The sequence below is a fragment of the Heteronotia binoei genome, chromosome 1 (genome assembly GCF_032191835.1).
Source record: "Heteronotia binoei isolate CCM8104 ecotype False Entrance Well chromosome 1, APGP_CSIRO_Hbin_v1, whole genome shotgun sequence".
Taxonomy (NCBI): Eukaryota; Metazoa; Chordata; class Lepidosauria; order Squamata; family Gekkonidae; genus Heteronotia; species Heteronotia binoei.
Window position 1 is genome coordinate 139,536,857 of NC_083223.1, and position 27,518 is coordinate 139,564,374.

General features: G+C 44.5%; 1 protein-coding gene across 1 annotated transcript in view; it reads left to right on the plus strand.

Annotated features, from left to right (window-relative positions):
* Positions 1-27,518, plus strand: part of TULP4 (TUB like protein 4) — a 190,176-nt gene that overhangs the window by 125,521 nt on the left and 37,137 nt on the right. Inside the window, exons 3-4 of the mRNA XM_060241535.1 lie at positions 19,323-19,451; positions 20,846-21,007. Of these exons, the coding sequence (XP_060097518.1) occupies positions 19,323-19,451; positions 20,846-21,007 (291 nt within the window). The remainder of the gene's footprint in view (positions 1-19,322; positions 19,452-20,845; positions 21,008-27,518) is intronic.

Consider the following 27,518-nt stretch of genomic DNA (forward strand, 5'->3'; position numbering starts at 1 on the left):
GTATGTCAAGCACGCTCATTTCTGTACTGCATTTTTCTAGATAGAAAGCAGGTCACCAGCCCTCCACTTCTTCCCCCCCTCATCTATAGCCAGTGGGCAAGTAATAAATCCATCTGGCCTTAGGATGTTTATGCTACAGCCTGGCTGATGTTACCTTCAAGTCGCCTCTCCCAGTTTCACACAGACAGCCCTTATCTCTTCCCAGAGTAGTGTGGGAATGTTTGATGTTTCCAATAGTCTAAAATTCCTTAATAATAAAATAGATAGTTGTTTAGTAACCTTTGAACCCATGACTCAAGTATGCATCTGTATGGTAACCTTTGATGATATCCTATATAGCAACTGTGTAACTCTTTGTACGTCATTACTCCCAAGGCCTGTGTCCTTGGTACAGTTCCTGAGTTTCTAACAATAAACCTCTTTTTGATTTAAAACAAAGGACTGGTTATTGAAAAATATTGGCGCTTGACACCTACAATCTGATATGTGGTCTTTAGGTCTTTACAAGGTGTTATGTCTGAGCAGAGTTTCCTAGGTATTCTGTGAGCTTCAACCCTGAAGACAATATAGAGCACTAGGATTAAAGCAGCTGCAGTCTGGCTGGATGAGCTGCACTACTACCTATAGGAGGCTAGAGGGCCAGTTTGAGTGCACCTATGGATCTGGAGCAATGTTCCCTCTAAGCTGCAGAGTCTTGTGAGCAAAAATTCTACTTTGTGAGCTACTGACATTAAAGTTGTGAGCTACTGCATAAATTATTGTGCTCTGGGATCATCCTTCCTGAGCTAAGACAAAAATGTGTGAGCTGGAGGCTAAACATCTGTGAACTAGCTCATGCTAACTCAGCTTAGAGGGAACGCTGGTTTGGAGTGGGGTGGAGTTTTACAGTATTTAATCAGGCCGTATATAGTTGCTTGAAATCACTAGTAAAGATGCTGATCACTACTCTTGGAGTCCTTGTTCTTGCTGTCAAACTCAGTATTTAACACAAGGAAATGCACAAGTACAGCATGTGTATGTAATGTCTACAAGTTTTGAACTAAGGTAATACCTTACTTTATTTTAAAAAATCATTATATCCCACCTTTCTTTGAAGCTCCAAGGCAGTTGGTACGTTGAAGTTGATCTAGAAAACAACAGGGAATATTTTATCCTTTGTATGTAGGGTTCTTTCCTTTGCCAGCCTAATTATATCTGCGTTTCCATATCCCCTTATTCCTTTTCTTTCTTACTCTCTGTGGTCATCCCAGTACCAGCCTCTGTGGTTATTATTAAATGGTAGGCTGTGGTAATCCCTGAGGGGCTATAGAGAAGAGATCAGAGTGCCATGCAAGCTGCTCATTCATTCCCTTAATATTTATTAGAGTGAAAATAATCGCATTAACTTCAACTGGAACAGAGGAGTCCTCTGCTTCTGTTGCAATTGACAAGAATGGTCCTATTCAATCTTTATAACAATTGGCAAGCACTGCTTCTGTAAAACTGTCTGCTTCCAGCTCCACTGGCTATTTCCACTAGATTAAATAAGCTTCTTTTTTCATTGTGCTATTTTTTGAAGAGTAGGAAGAAGGCTGACTTGAAGAAGGAAAAAGGGAAATAGGAAGCCTATTTTAAAACCCACTAATAAAGTGACATTTAAAACATGTTTTAATTGCAGCATTCAGTTTTTTAAATTCCTGATCTCCCATGTTTAAATATTACATGCATAAATTATGATCTGCTCTTTGGAGGAAAAAACCCCCTCAAAAATGACAGTAATTGCTAGATTAATATATCTTGTCTGACTATAGCTGTAGACACAGGATGAAGTGGCAGCATTTGAGATGTGAGTTCAGCTGGAGGACACAGTCTAGCATGGCCTTCTGCATCTGAATTTCTGTTGTTGTGAGTTGTTTGTGGCAGGTTTTGCTTCCTATGGCTTGGAAGGCTTTAAGGTCATCAAAGTCAGAGCTTTTTTTGAACAGGAACGCAGGTTTGGCTTTGTGGCAGGGGGTATGGTGTGATATGCAAATAAGTTCCTTTGTGGCAGGGGGTATGGTGTGATATGCAAATGTGGCAGGCGGTATGGTGTGATATGCAAATGAGTTCCTGTGGGGCTGAATGATGTTCCTGGAATGATGTTCCTGGAAGTTAATGTCTGTATTATGTTTGGATTTTTAAAACACATGATTACAGATTTTCTAGTTAAAGAGGAAGAGCTCTTTGCTGCAAGAATGATCCAGTGTTCAAATTCAGCATTCAACTTTTTTTTAGTTAGGAAGTTAGAAAGCACAGCAATTAAGTATATTGATGGTTAAATGATTTTTAATCTGTCCTTTTCAACCTCACAGGCTGCCATAGCTAGAAACAGAATGTTGGACAGAACTTGGATAAAAATTCTTTGGAGAAGACTTAGTAGATGAATGTTGTTCCTAGTTTGAATGACTACTGTACTGGGGATTGGGAAAGCTATTTTAACCAAGTTCAGTTGCCTAGGTTTCAAAGTGTTCCCTCCCCTCCCACTTTCACATTTTAAAAATTTAAAACATTAATATTTCAAAATGTTTATTATGTTTGCTTTCCTTTGTGGCAGGAGACACTTGCATGGTTTGTTTAGATGAGCCATTTGTCCTATATGGTGCAGTTGGAGTTCTGTAGAATGGTGGGTTAATAGCTAGGGAAAGGCTGTTTTCTGGTTGATCACTGGGCTTTTATGCATTTTTACAACATTCCCCTCAGGATAAGTTATTCCTACCTTTACATTAAGGTTATGTGATGCTGTAGTTACTGACTGGTGTATTCTTGTTTATTTCCCACCACTTTGTTTTCATACTTACAATATCAATCTAAGAATGGAAGACTAAGGTTTAAATCCTTGTAAAGCCATGTAGTTTAGGGTGACCTACAGAAATTTTAGAGAAGGCTGAGGATCCTGTGAGAACACCTGTGCTGCATGTAGAACATCCCAAATTCAACCCCTGTCATTTCCAGTTAAAGGAACCCAGGTAGTAGTTGTTGGGAAATATCATTTTTGCATGGAACTTTGAGCAGCTGTTGTCAATCAGAGTAGATAGTACTGAATTAGAAAGACCAGAGATGTGAGTCAGTATAAAGCAATTTCATATGTTCATATTCTGTGTGCAGAGTTGCAGCAGTAAAAAGGAACATACAGCAGTTATTGCTAGACTGTAAGAGCAAACCTATGCAGGTCTGCTCAAAATCCTACTTGGGTGATCTATGCAATGGGGCTATAGCAGCGCCCGCCTCACGGCCTCACTGGACCTCTTTATTTCAGTCTCTTCAGGGTATTTTACTTGTTTATTTGATGGGACCACAGCAGCTTTGTTTGTTCTCCCCACAAAATATAGGCTCTTGAGAACTTTAACATAAACCGCAGATTTATTGTAACACAAAGTTCTTAAACTGGGGATATGGGAGATATTTACACAGGCTAAAACGTTGTTCAGTTGTTTCAGACTTTACATTCACTTTATCTTTCTTTTGAGTTTCTCAGTCACACAGTTCACAGTTTCCCTTTAACTCACTCTCCACCTCTAGCCAAGGTCTGGCCTCTTGGGATTGATGTGTCTAGTCTCACCCCTCGACTGGAGTCTCTCAGCCCTTCTTGGTGTCTCAGACCCACATCCACTCCCTCAACCACCTCTCTAGATCTTCAGAGTAGTCTATAGGTGTCTGTGACCGTTCAGGTCTTGACTGACTCACACACACAGCCTTCTTGGCTGGTTTTGTCGAGCTTGCAGTCTCTGGAAGACTTCCCCATCTCCGCCTCAAGCTCCTTCACAGGATCAGCTGTCCTCTCAGCCTCTCTGGCAGGCTCGAACTGACCCTCTCAGTCTCTGTCAGGTCCCCACTGACAGACTTCTCTGACAGGCACCTTCTCTGTCAGAAGCCAACTCACTGAACGACTGCCTCAGCAGTTTCTCTCACTCAACTTCTTTTCCCTCCCTGAGAGCTCTGAGCACTTTGCCCCCCACCCTCAGGTCACCTGACGCAGCCCTGTGCATCTTCAGTTTATGGTTAACCCATTGCTTTCCGTCACAGGGGCTTACTCCAAAAAACAAACAAACACCTGCCTCAGTCTTTCCTTAGATTGGTGGGAAGAGGATTGTATGTGCTGTTCTCCGTGTACTAGAAAGAAACAGAAAAATAAGTTTAATGGCACAGAACTGGATTGATGGAATGTGATAACATATGAACAGGATATCCAGCAGATGAGATCTGTGTGTTTCCTGTCTGATGTTGTGGGTGAGAATTTGTACGATAATCCATTGTGAGTAACTGCGAGTGGGTCTCCCCTAGTGCATTACAGATGCAGAAAATACCTGGATCAGGGCTAATATTTGTGCAACCTCTGTAATCTTCCTTTAGCAATTTGAATGCTTGATTTATCCTCTTAGTGCATCTAAGTAATGCTTCTTCTTTTTAGTATATACTTCTAAGTAATTCTTCTTTTTAGTATACTGGAAACTGATAATAATTTAAATGTTTTAGCGGGGTGTTGATAACAGTGAAGCGTTTTATGTTTATGATACTATCAGTGCAATGCAAAGAGCCCTTTCCTTGTAGTTGCCCCCACTGAATAGACCTGCTTAGGATTGCTCTCTGTATTCCTTAAAATTCATTTCAAAGACCACTTAGGGTGACCCATCTGACATTGACCAAAGCCCAGCTTTTTCTGTCATGGCTCCTGCTCTGTGGAATGGGTTCCCTGAAGAGTTAAGAGGGGCCCCTTCTTGGAGATCTTGAGGAGGCACTGCAAGGCCTGCCTGTTTGCTAAGGCTTTTGAGGGTGCCTGAATAGCAGGCATCTTTTAAGGGGGGAGAAGTCTGGAGTTTGCTCTTTTATCTTTGGTTTTAGCTTGGGATGTTTTAACTATTCTTATAAGCTAGCTTGAGCCAGGAAAAAAGTTGGGAAGCGCTGTGTTACATTGGTTGTTGTATTACTTGTTAGTATAATTTCTTTGTTAGAGTGGGCTTTGTTATTTTACATATTGTTCTCAATTACAGATGTCTAAAACTTTAAAGTGTTGTTAAGTATTCTAGTCATTTGTTATCCTGGGGCTTTCTTGTATTTTATAGTCCCCAGTTGGGGACAGGGTTTGGGATCCCCTGGTTGGAGCCCCCCTCTACTTCAGGTTATCAGTGGGGGTGGGGTTCAGGCCTCATTTTGGGCAGGAGCTCACAGGAACAGAACTCCGGAACCTCTAAATTTTATTGTGCCTTTTCTCCCCCCTCCCAAAAAAACCCCCACTTGCTTCTGGTCTCCATTGTTCAAACCCCCTGTGAGAATTTTGCTGAACTCTAAGATTTGATAAGCTTCCTAATATTTTCCTGCACAAAAAATGGGAAAATAACCAAAACATATAAAGCAAACAGATGGAAATCTTCATCATGCCACTCTGGCCACATAGGAGAAAGTAATTTAAAAAGTATGATGGGAATAAGGTTTTATGATGACATAATTCAATAAGCATTTTAAGGTAGATGCCATGTTGATATAATTCTGTGCACCTTCTGGTGATGACAGGGCTGTGCGGCAGTTGTAAGTGAGTTATGCTAATGAGCTCCAGCACCTCTTTTTCTACAAAATGACCCCTAGTGGGGTTGAATGCCTGCTGAGTACTCCATTATACCCTATGGAAACTGGTCTTCATAAAGTCTAATGGAGAATCAATCCATGGGTATCTGGGGGGCTGTTTTTTAAGGTAGAGACACCAAATTTTCAGCATAACATCTGGTGCCTCTCCTCAGAACCCTCCTAAGTTTCAAAAAGATTGTACCATGGGGTCCAATTCTATGAGCTCCAAAAGAAGGTGCCCCATTCTTCATTATTTCCAGTGAAGGGAAAGGCATTTAAAAGGAGCACAGCCCCTTTAAATATGATGGCCAGAAATCCTTTTGGAGTTCAGTTGTACTTGTCACAACCTTGCTCCTGGCTCCAGCGCCAAGGTCCCCAGATATTTCCGTACTCAGACCTTGCAACATTACTTGTTGTAGGCCTTGTTGAGCATCTCATTGGCCACTGTAGGAAATACTGTGCTGGACTAAATGGACCACTGGTTTGATTCAGTAAGGTTCTTCCTTTATTTGTAATATTTACAAAATGTAATATAGGGTTGCCAAGTCTAACTCAGAAAATATCTGGGGACTTTGGGGCTGGAGCCAGGAGACTTTCACATTTCCTAAAATAAATAAATAAAAATACAGCAGTGCAGTTCCCCTGAATACAGTCCATTTTCTCATCTCCCAGCAGCTGCATGTCTCCCCCCCCCCCCAAAAAAAAACCAGTTTCAAAGCTTCTTATAGTCTTCTGAGGTGGAAAGGCACATGGTAGCTGTTGGACTGGGGCTTCCCCCTGCTGGCCAGCTGACTTGGGGGCAGGAAGGAGCCTGCAAAACCAGGATATTCCCTGCTGGGACCTTGGGATTGGCAAGCCTAAAATAATAAGGAGGGGCATTGATATTTTCATTCTGAATCATGTTTTGCAATGTGCAGTGTCTATTGTGGCTGTATTTGAAATTTAACTGTTGTAAAGAATGTGCCATTGTTTACAAATATCTATTTTGTGAACTTACATGGAAAACTGAGAGATTTATTCTTCCTTTATTTGGACTGTCTTAACCTATTTGTAAAAACCACTTATTTTAAAAACCATTCTTTCATATTTCACTAAATTTTTGAATGAATATGCTTAGAAATAGACTGACTGGGCTCCTGAAAATTAAAACTCCACGAGTTTCAACAAAAGCCTTCTTGTCCTAGCCTTTTAACTGCTCTGTATCGGTATTCCTGGCTACTAGCAAAAATATTGAATCTAGAGTGATAATAATATCAGCTCATTTTTTTAATACACCCCTATTTGTGGAAGTTTTAATTCTAGGAAATTTGTATCTAGCATTTCTGTTATGAAAATAGCATACAAGGTAGTTAGGAATAAGTTGTTGTTTTTTAAGTTACTAGAACAATGACAATAGCAAATGCTAAAAATAGCAAAACATTAAAAGAAGAAAAAATACCAATAAAACAGGGAATAATAATCTCACAACAAGCATAAAATCTTCAATCTAAATCCATTCAGAGCAAGAAAAAAGGTAAGGAAATAAAACCATCTGGAATAATACAGACTTCACCAGTTTCTGGAATGGCAGAAGTGAGGAGCCAAAGTGAACTCTCTGGGGCAGTGTGGGCATGCTACCCCAGAGTTCAGGGAATTCCACACTCATGGGGCTACCACAGAAAATGCATGCTGAACCAGTCTTGGTTCTCCTTCTAAAATTACACAGAGTATTAACAAACTAATACATCTGGGAGAAGAATTGATATAGTACTTTCTCATATTCTAGTTCAGGTGTGGCCATAGCTTGGGAACCACATGCAGCTCTTTCACACATACTGTGCGGCTCCTGGAGGTCGAGGAGGAACTTAATGCAGGCTTATTCTCAAGTAAGCATGCTTAGCATTGGGACCTCAGTCAGCCTCTGAGCACTGACCCATAGGTGGGTGACTATTTCCACCATGTTTGAAGTGGAAAAGGAGGGGGGAAATAGGCAGACTGGCAAGCTCTTCTCCACCACAGAGGTCACTTGGAGACCTAGAGTGAGAAAACGGAGTGCAAGAACTGAGAGAGCCACTGGAAGGAGGAACAGAATTAAAGAGGGTGATGCAGAGTTCCCCCTTAGTTTTCATAGCACTTGTAAGAGCTGTATTTACTAACCTTGGTGTCAAGGCAAAGAGAGATGCATAATGATGCAACGGGTGGCCAGTGCTTTATATGATACATGTGTGTTTCCTTCTCCCACTGGTGCAAAAAAAAAAATTCCCTAACCTTTCCCTGCGCTGGTTTTATGGGGGCTGTTATTCCCAGCTTTTAAAAAAAGTCTCTTTCTAACATGGTCATGTTGTAAAGTGCACACACATGCATTTTATCTTTCTGTACAAAGAAAGTATTATGAGTTTTAATAAAGACATGTGTGTAATATTTGTTCATGTTCTGCAGTTATCAAACATCTGATGTTTATTCTATGTGGCTCTTACATTACGTAAGTAACTTTGGCCATCCCTATACTAGTTCACTACCTGCAGGAAACTATGAGATGTGAAATATTCAGCAATATGATCCTCTGGCAGCAATCCAAAGTGGTATTGTTGTTTTCTCACTGTATTCTGTGTGAAGTGTAGAGTGGATGTTACTGGGGGGTTATGTTAAACTGACTGGATGCTTGCTTTGTCAGTTGGGTTTAAATCACCATGCAAAAACTGGTAGTATTTATAGGCTTGCGGCACACACTGGAGCCAGAATACCCAGGAGCATGAGAGTTAAATTCTTTTGTACAAATCGTGGTCTCAGGAGTTCAAGAGCCCAGTTATGACTGATTAATACACAATGACTCAAACTGGAGTGACCAAAGAAAAGGGTCAGCCCAGCATGAAAAAAAGCCTCTCAGAACCACCCTTCAGTGATTCACCAGGATTTCCTCCACACTGTTTAGAAGAAGTTAATGTCTGGACCTCATGGTAAAATTGCTCGAGACAGCCAGTATGCAGTGAGTTAGGATAATAATGTGATTATTTAATTGTTGTGTATGCTTCCAGATTGGGGATTACCTTTCCACCCTTGTGTTTTGTGGTACTTGTAGAAAGTTTTGGTGATGGGTGCTGATGGAACAATCAGTGATTACTTTGGTGTTGACTTGGCTCTTTCTGGTAAACTCCATCCAGCTCACATTAGCAGAATTTCTGCAAATGTGTCCTTGTTGAATGGTCTTGGGGTTGGTTCAGATGTGGTTCTAGTGTGTGTACAATATGTGGAAAGTTTTGTGAGCTGGAACTTGGTCTGCATTGCATGCTTGCACAGAACTTACACACAAATGTACAGAAGTAGGGCCTTGTTCACATAAAGCATTCTGACTGTGAGAGGAGTGGATGAACCTGAGACTTGCTCCCATTTCTCACTGCACATGGGGTCTTAATATGAATCAGCTATTAGACCTGTTTCTTCATTGCCATTCTATCAAAAATCCATAAGCATCACTATAATATAGTGAGTTCTTAGGCATTGAAGAGGCGAGGTGGTAGTGATAACAAGCTCTTTATTGAGTACAGCCTGGTGAACTCGAGAACAGGGCCCACTGGGCCAACTATATACAACGCTGGGTTCCCGCGCTAGCATGTTATTGGGTCATTCAAACTGTGATTGGAGCTGGGCACTTGAGATTTGGATCCTACTGCCCATTGTTCCTAAGTCCCCAAGCTCAGTCCTTCAGGCTCCAATGAGCCAGGCAGGAACACCATTTGGTAACACAAAGATTCACATACATAACATTCCTCCCCCACCCACCCCAGTTTTCAAGCCTTAGCAATCATAGTCCTGTAGATAGGCAGGCTTGCGATGCTCTCGTGTCGACCTCCAGAGTGCTGGAGTGGGAGGTGGGTCAGTTGTGGCTTCCTGTACAGCTGGCGGCAGTTCGGGTGAGGCAGTCACTTCAGCTGGCAGTTCCGGAACCTTGGAGGTGTCGGGCATATCCAACAGCTCCAGTTCCCTAGAGGTCTTGGGTGCGAATGGGGAAGCAGGAACCGGGACCTCAGCTTCAGAAGGCTCTGGGCCACTTGGGGCTGGTGCAGCCGGTGGGTTGCTTCTGCCCCCTAGCCCCTCATGTGACCATAATTAGTCTATGTGCCACCTCCATGTAAACCCGTCCTCCAATGTGACCTCGCATATGACTGCCTTTAGCACCCTGGAAACCCGGACCAGTATCCAGGCTGGCCCCCACCCAAAGGTTTTGGCAAACATCAAGTCCCCGGTGTCAAACCCTCTGGAAGCCCGGACCACCTCAGGAACTTCTTAAAGTTCTGGGACATGGTCTGGGTGCATGTGGTCTAGCAAGGTTGTCAGCTACCAGCCCATGAGGAGCTCAGCCGGACTACAGCCAGTGACCATGCTGGGGATGGAATGCTGTGCCAGTAGACACTCTGCAAGGTGGGCCTCCCAGTCCTCATAGATGATGTGGCAGGGCATTTCCTTAGTCGCCTGCACCATCTGTTCAGCTTGGCCGTTGGCGGCTAGGTGGAAAGGGGCCAACCTCATGTGTTTAATTAGGTTTCGGTTACAGAAATCCTAGAACTCGGCTGAAGTGAAGGCTGTCCCATTATCAGATACCACTGTGTCGGGCAGGCCGTGGGTGGCGAATACCCTGCGGAGCTTGAGGTAGAGCCAGATGGGTCTCCTGGCAAGGTTGGCATCGGGCAACCCAGGACTCAATAGAATCATTAATTCCCGGCCACCATACATAGCTGCAGGGCAGCACCTTCATGCGCACAGTCCCTGGGAGGGTTTCGTGCAGCACTGTGAGAACCTGCAGCCTCAGCACCGGAGGCACCACCACCCTGTTCTCCCACACCAGACAACCTTTATGTACAGACAGTTCATCCCTGCAGGACACAAAAGTAGCAAATTCTGACCCCACCCAGCCCATGGGCCATCCCCACCACACCCAGTCCAAAATGCGGGAGAGGATTTTGTCCTTCCTGGAGCAGCGGGCAACGTCCTTGGCATGCACTGGGCGGTCCGGCAGAGAGTCCAATGCCATGATCAGGTGCGAAGGGGGCAAATCAGAGTCCATTGAAGGCAGCAGCTGGTGACTCAGGGCGTTGGGGTGGCCCATGGTCTTCCTCGGGTGGTACTGGAGGTCATACTGGTAGCCCATGAGGAAAATGGACCACTGCAAGACCCACGCAGATAGCATTTGTGGAGTTTGGCAGTTGGGGGCAAACAGACCAAGGAGGGGCTTATGCTCTGTGTGGATGGTGAAGGGCCGGCCATACAGATAGTTATGAAATTTTTTTATCCTCGCCACAATGACCAGGCCTTCCTTATCCATCTGCGCATACTTGCACTCCAGTTTTTGTAAAGTCCACGAGTAGTCAGCTACCAGAACCTCTCAGCTGTTTGGCAACACATGGGCCGAGACAGCACCCACCCCTTACGGGGAAGCGTTGCAGGCCAGAACGACAGGCAACCGCTCGTCTAAGTGCACCAGCAATCTGTTTGAAGTCAATATGTCTTTCACCGCCTGAAAAGCGGCAGCTTGCCTGTGACCCCAGACCCACAGAGCCTGTCTAGAAGTCTGTGTAAGGGCTCCGCTACCACCACCTTGTGGGGGAGGAAGGCATGATAGAAATTTAGGAAGCCCAAGAAAGCTTGTAATTCTGCCTTGTTTGTGGGGGCAGGTGCCTTGCATATTACGCTAATTTTGTCCTTTCTTGGCTGGGTGGATTCCATCTGCGTCCACCGTGTAACCCAAGAAATCAATAGTGGAAACCCCCACTTCTCCCTTTTGACCTTGAGGCCTGCCCCATCGAAACACTGTAGCATGGCCCTGAGGCACAAGGTGAACTCCTCTTCAGTGGTTGCAGCGATCAGCACATCATCGAAGAATGGTTGAACCCTGGGAATTCCTTTTAAGAGAGAGTCCATTAAGTTCTGGAAGATCCCCGGGGCCACGTTGACTCCAAACTGCAGCCACTTGACCTGGAAGGCCCCCCTGTGTGTTACAATGGTTTGGGCCTCTGCCGTGGCAGCATCCATGGGAAGCTGCTGATAAGCCTGTGCCAAATCCAGCTTCCCAAAAATTTTCGCTCCTGGCAGTGAAGCCAGCACGTGACTGATTAAGGGGACCAGATATGCATGGCCTTGCAGTGCCTTGTTAATAGTGCATTTGTAGTCTGCACAAATGCAGACGCTGCCATTGGGTTTAACTGGGGTTACAATCAGGAGCACCCATTCTGCATTTGCTACCGATTCTAGAACCCCTTGTGCCACTAGGCGGTCTAACTCTTCTCCGATCTTTGGTTTTAGCGCCAGAGGCACTTGCCTAGCCTTCAGCTGTATGGGCTGCACATTAGGGCTTAGGTCCAGGGTTACCGGGGCCCCTGTGTAGGTCCCTAGCATACCGTCGAAAACAGCAGGGAACTCTTTGCACATGTTCTGGAAGTCCCTCCTTGAGAAGGCTTGATGGATCCCCATGACCCGGATTCCCAGGGCCTCAAACCAAGACTGCCCCAGTAGACTACGTAGGTCTCCCTCCACCATGATTAGGGGTAACCTGCCCAAGAACTACCCGTATTTCACGTGGACTGCCCCCACTCCTAGCACCGTGACCTCCCGTTCCTGGAAGTCCTGGACTGTAAATGGGGATGGAAATAGCTGGGATTCCCCCCCAGGGCACAATTGTCTGAATGTGCAGGATGAGATGACTGTCTGATCCACCCTGGAGTCTACCTCCATATTGCATGGCTTGCCTTCAATAAGTACAGTCACTTTGAATTTATCAGGCGAAGACATGGGAAGCTGGCATACCTGGTCCCCTGCTGTGGTGATTGCTTGAATGTCCTCCGCGAGCATGACCTCGTGGCGGTGGCCATTTTTCTGTTCCCCCTGGCTCTGGCACAACAGCTTCAAACAGCAAATCCGTGCCAGATGGCCGGTCCTGCCACACGTGTGGCAAACGGCATCGCAGTATTTGCAGAAGCGTCTTTTGTGGTCATCTCGGCAATTGCCGCAGCCTCGGGTCAATGCTGTCTCTGTTGCATGTGGCTGCTGGCACTTTGGGTTGGCCTGGTGCATCTTGAGGCCGTCGTCGTCTTCAGAGTCGTCTGGGTTGGATCTGCAGGTGACCTGTTGTGTCCCATTGGAGTGCCACTCCTTGTGCGACTTCTCATAGGCTGCGGCTTCTCTCAATGCATCTTCCAAGGCAAGCGTCTTCTTGACCGCCAACTTTGCCTGAATTCACTCGTCACAGAGGACTGTTACGAAGCGGTCTTGCAAGGGCTCGTCAAGACTCATGAATGCGCACTCATGAGTAAGGCAATGGAGCTCCGCAAGGAAGGCAGTGACTGATTCTCCTGCCTTCTAGTTTGGCTTGTGGAACTCGATGCGCCGGGTTGTGCGGGTCAGCCGGGGTGAGAAGTGGTCGGTCAGCTTCTCCACGATGACCTTGTAGGTGGCTTCACACAGCGTCAGGTTTCCACTATTGATTCTCCACCAGCTCCACCATGTCCTCTCCACAGCAGCTGAGCAGTAGATGTTTCTGCTGTTCTTCATCTATAATTTTATGGTATAGGAGGAAGAGTTCAGCCACTTTTCCCATTTCTTCCCCCGCTCTGGTTGCTCGGGGTTGAACTCCCAGATGAAACCCTGCGGGCCAGGCTGGCCGACCATGTGGGGGGCTGTCAGTGGATGGTCAGCGGGAGGCGTGGAGGCACTGGCTGTTCAATCTTCGCTCATCTCAGGTCCTGGCTTGGTGACCTTCCTCAGCTATGGCGGTGTGATGTGTGGAACTGGAAGCAGCTGCTGCGAGGCACGGTTTGGTGTGGTGCTGGTTGCTGGATCGCCTACCAGGATCCCACCTTCGTCGCCACTATAATATAGTGGGTTCTTAGGCATTGAAGAGGCGAGGTAGTAGTGATAGCAAGCTCTTTATTGAGTACAGCATGGTGAAGCAGCCTGTCGGTCACTTCCGGGTTCCTGTCCTGCATCTCGACCTGTGTTATTAGTGCAGGCTGCTTCGGCGTGCCGCTGCGCCGGCCCCCTGGGTCCCACAATGATGGGACCAATACCACAGGGACGGGCTCGAAACACTCTATAACCCCTCAAAAGAACAGCAGTCTAGCTCGCTTCCCCCGAGCCCTGCCGCCATAAGCCTCAAGGGGGCTCATTTTGCGGCATCTCCCGGCGGGAGGGTGGCACCCGCACGGGACACATATCAAATGAAAGAGGGGGCGCAGGGCTATCAGAAACAGCCGGCGGAGGGAGTCGGGAGACCACCCCACTGGGGGATCCACACCCCGAAAGTGATGAAGGTGGCGCAGATAGAGCCAACAGAGCAAACAGGACAAAATAAATAGGCTGCATTATGCAGCACAGTCTCACTGGAATCTGACTGGCTTCTCAGCGTGGAACCCGTTCTCTCTAGTCTTCTCACTTTGAAAAAAGTAAAAAAAGAGTTTTATTTAACTTTATTTCCCCCTTTCCCTCTCTATAAATAATCTTGGTGTTTCCGGCGGTGATATTTGGGGGATTTTTTGGGACGTCACAGGAAGTGCTGTGAAGTCACTTCCTGTTTCCGGCAGTGGCATTTGGGGGAAATGATGTCATTTGGGGGAATGATGTCACAGGAAGTGATGTCACTTCCTGCTTCCGGCAGGTGGCGCGGGGAGATGATGTCACAGGAAGTGATGCCACTTCCGGTTTCCAGCAGGTGGCGTGGGGGAAATGATGTCACAGGAAGTGATGTCACTTCCTGTTTCCGGCGGTGGCATGACATCACCGGAAGTGCCGTCACCGGAAGTGACGTCACTTCCTGTTTCCAGTGGGGCGCACGCTTTGCGCACGCGCACCCCTACCTTCCCCCCCAAAAAGGTGTCCCTGGCTGGCCTTCAGACATTATGGCCACCCTATACATGACAATCACATATATATTTGGCTGTATCCAATCAACCACCAGCACTATACACATAGCAGTTCCATATAGACAAAAGCAGAAGATTTTTTGAGCAGGAACGCACAGGAACTCAGTTCTGGCTGGCTTGGCATCAGGGTGTGTGGCCTAATATGCAAATGAGTTCCTGCTGGGCTTTTTCTACAACAAAAAAAAATGCCCTGAACAAAAGCCGGAAGGAATCTCAGAGTGCTTTCCTCTTTTATTCTACTCATGGGGTTTTATGGACTTTAAAACACATTAGTAATTAGTTTGTAACTCACTACTTGATTTTTCCTTCACAGTTTTTTTAGCATTTGTCAAATGTCCAGTCACTCTCTTATCAGGCATTAAAAGGCTTACTGTTGTGTTTTTTAAAAAAATTAAGCTACTGCAACCATAATTATAATCAGTTGAAACTGCAGATGGTCAGAACTATTTAAAAAAAAAACCTGCAACCATCTCCACTACCATCAGCTGTCTGTTTTCAGGTAGTAGAGAATTTGCCTCACCTCTTTCCCGATACTATTGTGGATGTCCCAGCTACATGCTGTTAAATTGTTACTGCATTTCACCCCAGGAATGAAGGAAGCTATTGCTTCAGGTGTGAGCATGTGGGAGGCAGAGAAAGGCTTAGCGGAAGGGGGGCGGGGGAGAGATAGGATGTTATGTAAAGAAATACATAATTTGAGCATATTATATAGATTGAAGGCCAAGCTGGTAATGGCAAAATTTCTAGCCCATCTGCAGAGCAGTTCATAGTAACAAGATGCTGCAATGGTTTGTTTGCTTCTCCTGTAAACAAGGGCAGCACAATCTTTTCCTGACAACATTGTGTAACACTGCTAGCTAGATGACTGGATGCCCTTAATAGCCAGCAGACCAAATCCACTTATTAAGGCTGCAAAATTAAACCATCACTGCACTGGATATACCTCCTTGGTTTCTCTGAGTTGTAGGCAGAGATTCTAATGTAAACACACTCACACATGTGCACACACACAGGAGATAATGTTTACCAAACATACTTCTCTCCAAATCCGTAGCATTTCAAATAGGTGACAGAATATTTTGCTAGAAGTTTAGCTATGCTTTCTGAAAATAGTGCTCTATACATTTTATAAATGCATTCTAAAAATGTGGCAGACACTATCTTTCTTCAGTGGCCTTCAATCTCTTTTAAATATTACAACCCTACTTTTAGGCTTCAAAACCATGGGCTGGATCCAGGCTTAATTTTTCCATTGACAGAATGGAACTTTCCTGCCTGCCTCCTTCCACAGCAGCCCACTGGTCTCCATGAAATGCTGATTCTGCAGGATAGGGAACCTTGAGGAATGTCAGTGGGGGTCAGCAGGTGGAAAGGGGAATTGGTGGAAATTGCCAGTTTGGTCTGGCTCTAACCTGGTGTGTGGAAATGATGATATGTTACACTATGAATCTACAGTTTGAAAAAAAGCACACACAAACACAAAAGAAACTTAAATATGCAAGATACTTTGTTAAGGTTAAATGTTTTTTGGAAGAGTGTTTACAAACAATAACTAAATTTGAAACTGTCAGTTTGTTCAGTGATGAAGTGAGCATTTTGCCCCCCAAGTTGGAATAAAGAGACGGACACAAATAGATTGGCGAAACTATGGGCCACTTTTATTAAAATAACCAGCAACGGCAAGGGCAACCGAACTGCGGCCAGGTCAGGGACAGGGGTCTCCTCAGACCGCTCCCCTGCCTTTTTCAGCACGCGAGAGACCCGGCCCCCCAGCCGGAGCTGTGAGCCACAGCTCCCGTTAGGCAGGCCCAGCAGGGAGGCTCGCACCGGAGGGCCCAAACACCAGACGCGAGTCTCAGCGAAAGGCACCCATCCAATCGAGTCTCCAGGACAGTCTGCATTCACATACCTTGGGCCACACCCAAGAATGATCCTGCCAGACCCCTAACTTCCCAAAAGGGGGAGGCTAACCGGTCCTCCCAAGGCCGCATGGTGCCATAAACCCCGTAAAACCTGCCCTAAAAAGTGACCAAACTCTACCAAGGCACCAACCCAAAGCCAATTCCTCAATCCACTGAAATGCTATGCAGGGTAGGCAAAAAACACCCCCCAGTCACGTGCCAAATAGCCGGGGAGTAAAAAATTCCTACCCGGCCCCTCCAAACGGAAGCGACCAGCAATTGCCTGCATAACAAACAGGGCGGGCGGGTGGGCCGAAAACGCCGGGAAGACTGCCGCGGCGTCAAACGGGGCTTCAGCAACAGCGCTGAAGCCCCGCACCCTCAGGACGCGCTTGGAAGCGTGCCGAAGATTCCGCTCTCCCTCCAGGGGGGCAAAAACTTCCCCTTCAGTCACGCTGCGATGCAGCGGGCTTCAGGAGGCTTCGTTGCCCCCCAAGTCAGAATAAAGAGACGGACACAAATAGATTGGTGAAACTATGGGCCACTTTTATTAAAATAACTAGCAACGGCAAGGGCAACCGAACTGCGGCCAGGTCAGGGCTAGGGGTCTCCTTAGACCGCTCCCCTGCCTTTTTCAGCCGGCGAGAGACCCGGCGAGAGACCAGCAGCAGCTGTAGATCTGCTCTCTAAAAGAGACAAGCGGGTCAGTATATCAGCCTGTAACGCCCGCTTGCTTAGAAACCCGCCCCTTCTTGGGCATCTGGGAAGGTGGAAACCCCGATGCCCGCTCCAATGCCTGCAGTCGCTGAAAAATGACTGTATTAACGTCGTCATCCCCTTCCTCATCCAAAGATGAGGAAGGCGGTGGACGCTTCAGTGGCGGCTTAGGGGCCTTGGGGGCCGGCTGCTTCCCCTTAGATTTACCAGAACCCTTACGGCCCGACATGCTCGCTAAAGAGTGCAGCACGAATTAAAACTCCAAGGGAGAAATGAACCACCCCAAAGCAGCTAGCCCTTCAAACAAACAGGCCAGTCACAGAACAAGGGGGGGAGGGGGGGAGGGCGAACGGGCCAACCTGCCTCTAAAATGTCCACCGCCCCACAGCACTCTAAAATGGCCGCCGCCTCACACCTCAGAAAATGGCCGCCAAGAGCCAGGAATAATGAAGAAGGAGAGAATTCAAAATGGCTGCCCAGCACCAGAGGGAAGCAGAAGAACAACCTCCCCACTGCTAAAACAAATGGCCGACCCACCCTGCTAGGCACCCAGCCCTGCTCCAACAGCCACCAAAAACCTTAAAGACCACAAATGTAACGATAATCTACAACCCCCAAGCAAACAGGGGTGGAGGGGAGGGGGGGTTAGAGAAGCTCCACCAGACAGGAGCCCTTTAAGGAAGAAGCCTCCCACTGCCCAGATGGCACCCTATCCGCAAAATGCACGTAAAGTAGGGTTGCCAAGTCCAATTCAAGAAATATCTGGGGACTTTGGGGGTGGAGTCAGGAGACATTGGGGGCGGAGCCAGGAGCAAGGGTGTGATAAGCAGAATTGAACTCCAAGGGAGTTCTGGCCATCACATTTAAAGGGACAGCACACCTTTTAAAATGCCTTCCTTCCATAGAAAATAATGAAAGATAGGGGCACCTTCTTTTGGGGCTCGTAGAATTGGACCCCCTGGTCCAATCCTTTTGAAACTTGGAGGGTATTTTGGGGAGAGGCACTAGATGCTATACTGAAAATTTGGCACCTCTACCTCAAAAAACAGCCCCCCCAGAGCCCCCGATACCCGCAGATCAATTCCCCATCATTCCCTATGGGAATTGTTCATGGAGGTGCATAATGGCTGTGGGGGAGGGGCTTCCCCTGCCAGCCAGCTGGCTGGGGGAGGGGGGAAGCCTGTAAAACCAGGGGATCCCCCGCTGGGACCTGGGGATTGGGAAGCCTAACGTAAAGGGACCACAATTATTTTTTTTAAAAAATGCCCCGGAAGCAACAGGCTATCGCCCAGCAAACCGCAACGTCCCACAACGATCCCCGACGCTCCGATCCACGGCGCACCAGTCTCCCGGCCCACACAAACCCTACTCAAGCCTAGAGCGTGCGAGCACGCTCCTTACAGCCCGAAAACGCCGGGAAGACTGCCGCGGCGTCAAACGGGGCTTCAGCAACAGCACTGAAGCCCCGCCCCCTCAGGACGCGCTTGGAAGTGCGCCGAAGATTCCGCTCTCCCTCCAGGGGGGCAAAAACTTCCCCTTCAGCCACGCTGCGATGCAGCGGGCTTCAGGAGGCTTCGTTGTGTATTTTATGCATATCTTCCATTAGCAGCAATTTGTACTGCAGCAGTTCAAACCTGAGCCTGAATTGCTCAGTGTCAGGGCAGGTGCTGATATATTTTAGCAAATAGGATAACGGCAAGGAAAGAGAGTAGCTTTGGTACATAAGTAGATCTAAGAGATGACAATCAGAGATGTGCTAGAGTGGCCTGTTTGTGTCAGTGATCATGCTCACAGAATGAAAACCTATTTTGACAGTCCATTGTGAGAGTTGTGTGATTGTCTTTGAAGGCAGAATCTCCATGTATCAGAATGTGCATTTGTGCATGAAAGTTTTTTGTGTGCATGTTGGACCAGGTTAATGAGAGATGAGAACACATACAATGGGTGTTGAGTTGACTTCAGAGAGACAGGTGTTCTTACAATTGGAAACAAGCAAATATCAGGTTAGGAATTTTTTATCTGATAATGCTGGAGAGAATTGAACCTGGAAGTACTTTGTTGCAATGAAGTATATTCGTAATAAAGGTCTTTTGATTCTGAAGTATAATCATCATGATCCGCTCAATCCTAATTTAGAATTTAAACAGGATAGTTTATTTTTGCTCTACTTCATGATAACTGCATATTAGCAATTTCTTCAGAAGCTTGGAAAAAGTTCTGTTCTTTGAAAATTCCTTAGGTTGTGCTTGTAAGATGGAATGAACCATTCCAGAAGTTGGCGACCTGTGATGCAGATGGTGGAATATTTGTTTGGATTCAGTATGAAGGGAGATGGTCAGTGGAGCTTGTTAATGACCGTGGTGCACAGGTTAGTATTCACATTTTATTTCTTTTAGTTAAAGTTGGTAAAATAATTCAAATGGAAAGAAAATGCAACTATTAGAAATTTGAAATGAATACAGAAGGAGCATTCTTCCTATCAACCAGGGGTGGCCAAACTGTGGCTTGGGAACCGCATGTGGCTCTTTCACACATATCATGTGGCTCTCAAAGCCCCCACTGTCCTGCTGCCAGCTTGGAGAAAGCTTTTGTCTCTTTAAATCACTTCTCCAAAGCAAGCCCAGTTGGCAAGCTTGGAGAATGCATTTAAAGTTAAAGTTGCTTTCTTTCCACATCTCTCCCTCTCTCCCGCAATCTATTTTCCTTCCTTCCTTCTCGCTCTCCAACTCAGACATTTATGTCTTCTGGCTCTCAAACATCTGAAGTTTATTCTATGTGGCTCTTATGTTAAGCAAGTTTGACCACCCCTGCTATGGACTGCAACAGGGCAGACAATTTAACATCTGTAGGCTGTATCCCGTCCCCTAAGGCCTTTTCCTCCTTAAACAACTGTTTATATGTTTTATCATGGGGAAGTTAGAATGTAACAGAAGAAGAGCTCTACTAGATCAGGATCAGTGGTCTAGTCCAGCACCCTGTTCCACACAGTGGCCAACCAGATGCTTTGAAGGGCCAAGAAGCAGGGCATTGAAACCAAGACCTTTCCCATTGTAGCCTCCCATGATTGAGTTTTAGAGGCTTACTGCCTCTGAGTATGGAGGTTCCCTTTACTCACCATGGCTGGTAGCCATTGATGGACCTATGCTCCATGAATCTGTCTGAGCTCTCATTAAATCCATGTGCAAGCTGAAAAAGGCATTAGTGGCCTGGATATGGCTAGTAATCTTGAATTACCCATCCTGTTTATTTTAGTTCACTATTTTTTCCTTTAAAAAGAGCCCATTTCTCAAATGGAAGGGCTATTGGTTTATTATAGGGTCATCTCCTTTAGAATTTCTGTTTTATGTTTCTAGTCTTAGAAGGTACTTTCTTAGATTACTATGTAATGTAACACTTTGTGTTAATTACTGATGACAATTTACATATGCTTAAGTACTTTGATAGACTGGGGTTAATAATAATTAAAAACTAAAAAGACAGTCTAGTTGAAATCAGACACGTAATTCCATTGCTTTCAATGAGAGATTTCATCACATGTTTCACTTCTCTGTTAAGTTCAAACAATTAACTTTGGTTGGATTGTACTTCGGATGGGAGCATCAACCACATAATTAGAACCTACTAAAACTCTTAGTGCTGATTTATTATAGCATAATTTGAATTTGCCTTTGTATGATATTACTTCTTATAGATATGGAATATATTTAAACTTGGAATATTGTTTGGAATTGTGTCTAAACTTATACCTGTATGTATATTAAGGTGAGTGACTTCACATGGAGCCATGATGGAACTCAAGCACTTATCTCATATAGAGATGGATTTGTGCTAGTTGGATCAGTCAGTGGACAGAGACACTGGTCTTCAGAAATTAACTTGGAAAGTCAGATCACCTGTGGCATATGGACTCCAGATGATCAACAGGTAATGTTGCTCTGAAAACAAACACTGCACCTCTCTGTAATCTATCTGAGAATTAATCACCAATAAGCATCTCTTCAGTGCCAACTCAAGGGCGTGCCTTAAATGAACTATGACTGTACCTCCTACTGTTCAGTATAGAGAAGAATGAGACTTGGCATTCAAAATAAGCAATGTAAAAATTTTAAAAATCAACATATTTTAAATAGACAAAAGACATTCCCTTCCATCTAATTTTGTACCTTTACAACTCAGAGCCGTAGACTGTTGCCTAGTTTGCCTATATGGTTGGGCCACCCCTGTACCTCTCTGCATCATACAGAAAATTTTATATCCATCCACTTACCTGTCAGGTACAATCCAATAAGTAATGTTGCTCACCAATTTGGACATTCAACAGTAGTAGAAATTACACACCCTATATGTGCATTTCAAACCTGCAATGCCTGGAAATTGCCTGAGGCTAGAATACCTTCATCTGTGGATTTATTCAGCCAAGCAGTTACACTGTGTTTGTTTGTTTGTTTGTTTGTGTGTGTGTGTTTTAAATAAAGTTATCACAGTCCAGTGGTCAGCATAGTAAGTTTCTGCTACTCCTGTCCTGAAGTTGGATTTACAGTAGTAGTGCAGGTGAGTCAGACAACTTTAGTTCCCCTTCTTTCTAGCAGTTTGGTCTCCAATTTTGTAACTTCATCACAGACACACAAAATAAACTCAGTCCCATAAAACTATGCATACTGAACAGCATTTTGTTAAATATTAGCAAATTAATGCAGTGTCCTTATTCTAAAACTTTAACTTTTGGTCTTCATGTTACCAGAGCAAACAAGTGTTTCTCCGAAATTGATTTTCAGGTTAATAGTAATTTGAATCTCTGTGTAGGAGCGCACTTATGGGTGGAAATTGGAAGACAGGAACGGAAATGTTTCATCCTTTTTGTGTTTGTCAGGTCTTGCTCTACATTCCCTATCAAAACTGTTTCCCCTCAGCCTCCTGAGGAAAACACTGTAAGGGAAGGAAGGAAGGGTTGCAGGGAGAATCAGCAAGCAGGGAAAACACTAAGCAGCATCTTTCAGTCTAACCTGTCAGCTGTCTGCTGCAAATGTCCCCTTAGAGTTACAAAGCAAATACAAGGCTTCAAACCTCTGTTTGCCTCATTATATGTAGCTCCCCATTTAGAAAGGCAATGCAAATACAATTGTCTGTAATCATCATTAGGCCCTTATTTTTTAAAAAAACTATTGCAATCGTTAAAATACCAAAATGATACATGATGCTCTGTAATCCTTATAGCTTTGTTTCAGCTCTCAGATGGAGGAATGGTGATGTAGTCCTATTTTCAAAGTTGCTCTCTGAAAATACCATGGAATTCTAGTTTGCTTCTTCCCATATACAAATGTATATTAAATGATCTCTGGTTTAATATGCAGCCAGCCCCTCTGACCCTGTGCCCTCCAGTTTAGCTTTGGGGAGGAGTCTGACATTGTGCTGTGTTTCAGAGGCACTCAGGAAAAGGCAAAACCCAGTGTGATCACAGCAACAAGCCTCCCTTATCTTTCTCCAGAGCCTGAGAGAAGAATGAGGGTTCTTGCATTGGCCAGTTGTGCTGGGGTTCTGAGATGCTTGGAAAGAGCAAGAAGTCTTGGTGCTTCCAAATCCTAGTGCAGTCAGAGATGAGCTACTGGCTAGTGTATTTTGTGGCCTCCTGAACCCTGATTTAAGATTGTATACATTTAGAAGGAGTCAAGTTGCACCTTCAGACCAACCAATTTTTATTTAGAACGTAAGCTTTTGTGTGCTCTTAAGCACACTTCATCAGATGAGGAATCCAGCACAGTTAGCAAAGCCATACATAGCTGAACTGACCAAGAGAGAGATCTTGGGGTCGTGGTAGATAACTCACTGAAAATGTCAAGACAGTGTGCGATTGCAATAAAAGAGGCCAACGGCATGCTGGGAATTATTAGGAAGGGAATTGAAAACAAATCAGCCAGTATCATAATGCCCCTATATAAATCGATGGTGTGGTCTCATTTGGAGTACTGTGTGCAATTCTGGTCACCGCACCTCAAAAAGGATATTAAAGCATTGGAAAAAGTCCAGAAAACAGCAACTAGAATGATTAAAGGTTTGGAACACTTTCCCTATGAAGAAAGGTTAAAACGCTTGGGGCTCCTTAGCTTGGAGAAACGTCGACTGTGGGGTGACAAGATAGAAGTTTACAAGATTATGCATGGGATGGAGAAAGTAGAGAAAGAAGTCCTTTTCTCCCTTTCTCACAATACAAGAACTCGTGGGCATTCAATGAAATTGCTGAGCAGTGAGGCTGAAACGGATAAAAGGAAGTACTTCTTCATCCAAAGGGTGATTAACATGTGGAATTCACTGCCACATTAGGTGGTGGCGGCTACAAGCATAGCCAGCTTCAAGAGGGGATTGGATTATGTATGTGTGTGTGTGTTTGTGTGTGTGTGTACACACACACATATATTGGCCACTTTGTGACACAGAGTGTTGGACTGGATGGGCCATTGGCCTGATCCAACATGGCTTCTTTTCCGTTCTTATGTTCTTAAAGGTGCAACTTGACTCCTGCTTTGTTCAACTGCTTCAGTCCAACACGGCTGCCCGCTAGTATACATTTAGAAATCAGTCAATCCATACATTTAGAAATTAGCCAATCCAGTTGTATACATTTAGAAATGAGCCAATCCATATCAAGCCCATCTGTCCATAGTGAATGATTTAGATAAATTAATGAAGTATAATACTGGCACTTAACAATTAGTATTCTCTCTCTTTTTAGCATTCTCTAAGGATCTCATACTGCTTTGAAGAGGGAATTAATTATCTTCATGCCACTCTTACTAAGATGCCTCTTCTCAGCTTCTTACTTTGATGCTGATGGAAAAGACAAAGAGAGATTGCTTCCTGTGCTTAAAAAGTCTCTCTGGGACAAACTAAATTTCATTGTAAAGCTAGTTCTCATTCATTTTAGTGGACAACTGGACTACAATTAAATATGAGAGCAGGGATCAAAATACAGATCTGCTGGCCCCTGGATGTACTGTTTAATTTCTAACTTGCACTGACTACAGTGAGTTTTTTGAAACATGCAGTTTGGTGATTAAAATAATAGCGTTTCTTCTCTATTAGTTCCCATTGTTACCTCAGGTTATTTTACTGAGAGTTCACTGCACCGTCTGCTGCGAAATACTAAGAGGAAAAATATGTAGGCTTGGATCCAGACTAACACCTTTAGTATGGCCACTTTCCCATGGTGTGTTGATACTGTCACATTGCATTATAAAACTGACTGTGAAACTGAGCTACAAAGAAGAAGAATGTACAACTGCCACTAGTCCAAATTAATCCCCAGGTGAAGACAAAACGATTTCAGTTATGCCTCTTAAAGAGACCGGGACCACGCAAGGTCCAAAGTACAGAGGAAGCACATTCAGTAGTTTGTAAGAACGTAATCAGACTATGTATCAAAGCCACTGATCTCATAAGAAATGCTATTGGAATGTAGGAGCCAGCTTCCAGGTGGAGCCTGGGCAAGGCCAGTCCTAGACTGTCTGGCACCCCTATATAAGACTAATTTCTGGTGTGCCCCCCCTCTCACTGAATGTCACTGAGTCACATGGGGGGCACGCAATTCGGCACCCCCAGAAGGCCAGTGCCCTAGAAATTGCCTAGTTTGCCTAGTGGCAGGGCCAGTCCTGGGCCTTGGGTTCTCCTGGAGTGATAATTGTTCTCCAGATGACAGAGATCAGTTCCCCTGGAGAAAATGGCTGTTTTGGAGGAGGGACTGTTTGGTGTACCCAGCTGAGGTCTCTCCTCTTCTCAAACCCTACCTACCTAGGCTCCATCTCTAAATCTCCAGGAATTTCCCAAACCAGAGCTGGCAACCTTAGGAGATACAGTTATGCTGCCTGAAATTCTATATTTTAACCCTACATACATAAGATTACATCCTTGTGTTCTTCATTGATTTAGATGCAGAAAAATACTCTTGTGATGATCATTGCATTATCCTTAGTGGGAGCCTCCCCAGAGCCCTCCAAATAGCTACGTTAGGGTTCAGCTATTGAGTAGCAAAATCGGATGATATTGAGCAGCTATCCGTGTGGAAGGTATTACCGTCTCAGGGCCTATCAGACCCTCTCAGGGCCTATATAATGACTTAGACATACCTTCATAGTTGTTCTCCAGAAAAATACCATGAAACACTGTTTTTCCTCTTCCCACATAACATGCTTTTGTGAGCTGAGGCTGAAAATACATTCTTCACCCCTATGTGCTGATTATTTACTTATTTAGGACATTTATTAGCCACCTTTCTACCTTGCAGAACTCAGGGGAGCGTACCATGTAAACAAAACAACAGTTATAAAAATGCATAGAAGGCTACAATTTAAAATCACAATTAGGACTGCCAATAATTAAAAAAAAAACTAAATTAGTCAAATGCAATCCTAAATAAAAACATCTTCAACTACTTCCTACAGATAGTAAGTGAGTGGGCTAGGTGCGCCTGATTTCATTTTTGACCACAGAAAAGTAGCATTTAGAAAGTGCTGCTAATTATAGAGTGTATTTAAACTTAGACAGTATATTTAAACTAGGTAGATTGGAGACAGTGGTAAAATTGCATATGCAAATAGTGCAGCAGAACCCATCCAGACAACTGTGCAACAAGAAAAGAGGATTTGAGCTCATATTCATTCGTGATTCTTTTCTAATATAAACAAAACATCCTACCATATAATATTTTGGACTATTTTTAGAACTACTTGAAGTTTTCGTGTTCGTCTTGTCATTTAAAATTAATGAACTCTGGCTGCTCATGCTAAGTGCTTCATGAATGTTTCATGTTTCATTGCTGCTCCTTTTGGACTAGATACATGGTTTTCTTGCTAAATTTAGAATATTTGAACATATTTTAGTGAGATTCTGTATAAATTATGGAAACAGATACCATCTCCTCATTTCTTGCTCAGTTGCCTGGTGTTTATGAGTCTCTGTAAAACAATCAATAGATCCTGTATAAAAAGTAATTTGGGTCATCTAAGGACTGGCCTTCTCTCTCCCAACTGATTATTTAAACAGTAGTCAAGTCACAGCCGACATACGGCAAACCCATAAGCCAGGGGGTCCCCAGTGTGGTTGGTGCTTGTGGGCTCCATGGTGCCCACTGACACCCATCAAGTGTTTTTAGGAAGTGGGTAGGGGCAGGTAGGACTTTTGCCTAGTAAGGCTTCTGATTGATTACTGAAGGTTTGATTGACTGGGCAGATTTATTTTTTAAATGTTGCTTTGGCAGCCCCCTGCACCACAGCTCAAAGGCACACCAAGCAAAACACCTCAAATGAAAGTTGGGTAAAACATGACTTAACAGATAAAAGGCACTGGTTCCAGCACAAAATTTTCACTTGAGCTACTGCTCTTGCACAAGTGGAAATGCAATTAAAAGCCTATGATACTTGCTTGAACTATGCTAAACTTATTGTATTCCCATGTGCATTTCTCCTTGTGCAAGACCTTGTGTAATCAGTTTCTGGGCCCTATAATACATAGGAAGGAAAGCTAAGTTTGTTAGTGTTTCCACTTGTGCATCACTGGATCCAAACCTATTACTGGAAATCCAATAACTGCACCATAACCTACAACTCTGAGAACTTGAAAGTTACAACAGTTGCAGTGAAGCAGTTACCTGCTATCTTGCTACTTCACATCTAAAAATGCAAAGAGGGAGGGAGGATATAGACAGTTGTTTCACACCACGTTCTATTTCCACTAAAATTCAGTTATAATAACATGACTTGAATGTTAAAGACATTGTAGCAGATGTATAAAACAGCCTTAAGAGATGCCAACATCTTTCAACTTCAGGGGAAAATGAGTGACGGACTTCAGTTTCCTCTGGGAAGGAGAAAGAGGCAAAAGCTTGTGCAAAGACAGAACTAGAATACCATATAAATTTGTTTCCACATATATCACTAAATAAATATTTATTGTATACTACCATAGAATCAAGTGAAAGGATGAAACCACTGCTATTCAACAAAATTCTGATAGTGTTCCAAGTGCTTCATAACATTGCAGATCATGAAAGAATTGTGGGTTGGAAAACATTAACTCGGTTATTCTTAACAGGAGAGAAGCATGATGTAAGCCACTTTGGGACCCCATTGAGGAGAAAGGCAGGGTATAAATGAATCAAATAACTAAATCAGACCTTTGGGTTAGAAATGGGGTCCTTTTGTGATTTGGGGGAAATCCTGCTTGCAGTGGCAAGCAACAGCCAGTGGAGAAGGGTTTCATATTGCTCACTGTACCCTGACGATGAAACCTCAGGTTGTGAATTTCTCCTCCAGGTCCTTCAAAAGTGGCACACAGCAAATAGACATCAAACCTAAAATTAAGGAATTGGCTGACAGCTATCAAGCACAAGTCTCTAATTGAATGTATGCCCAATATCTGTGTATCGTAGACATATATCCTAAATATA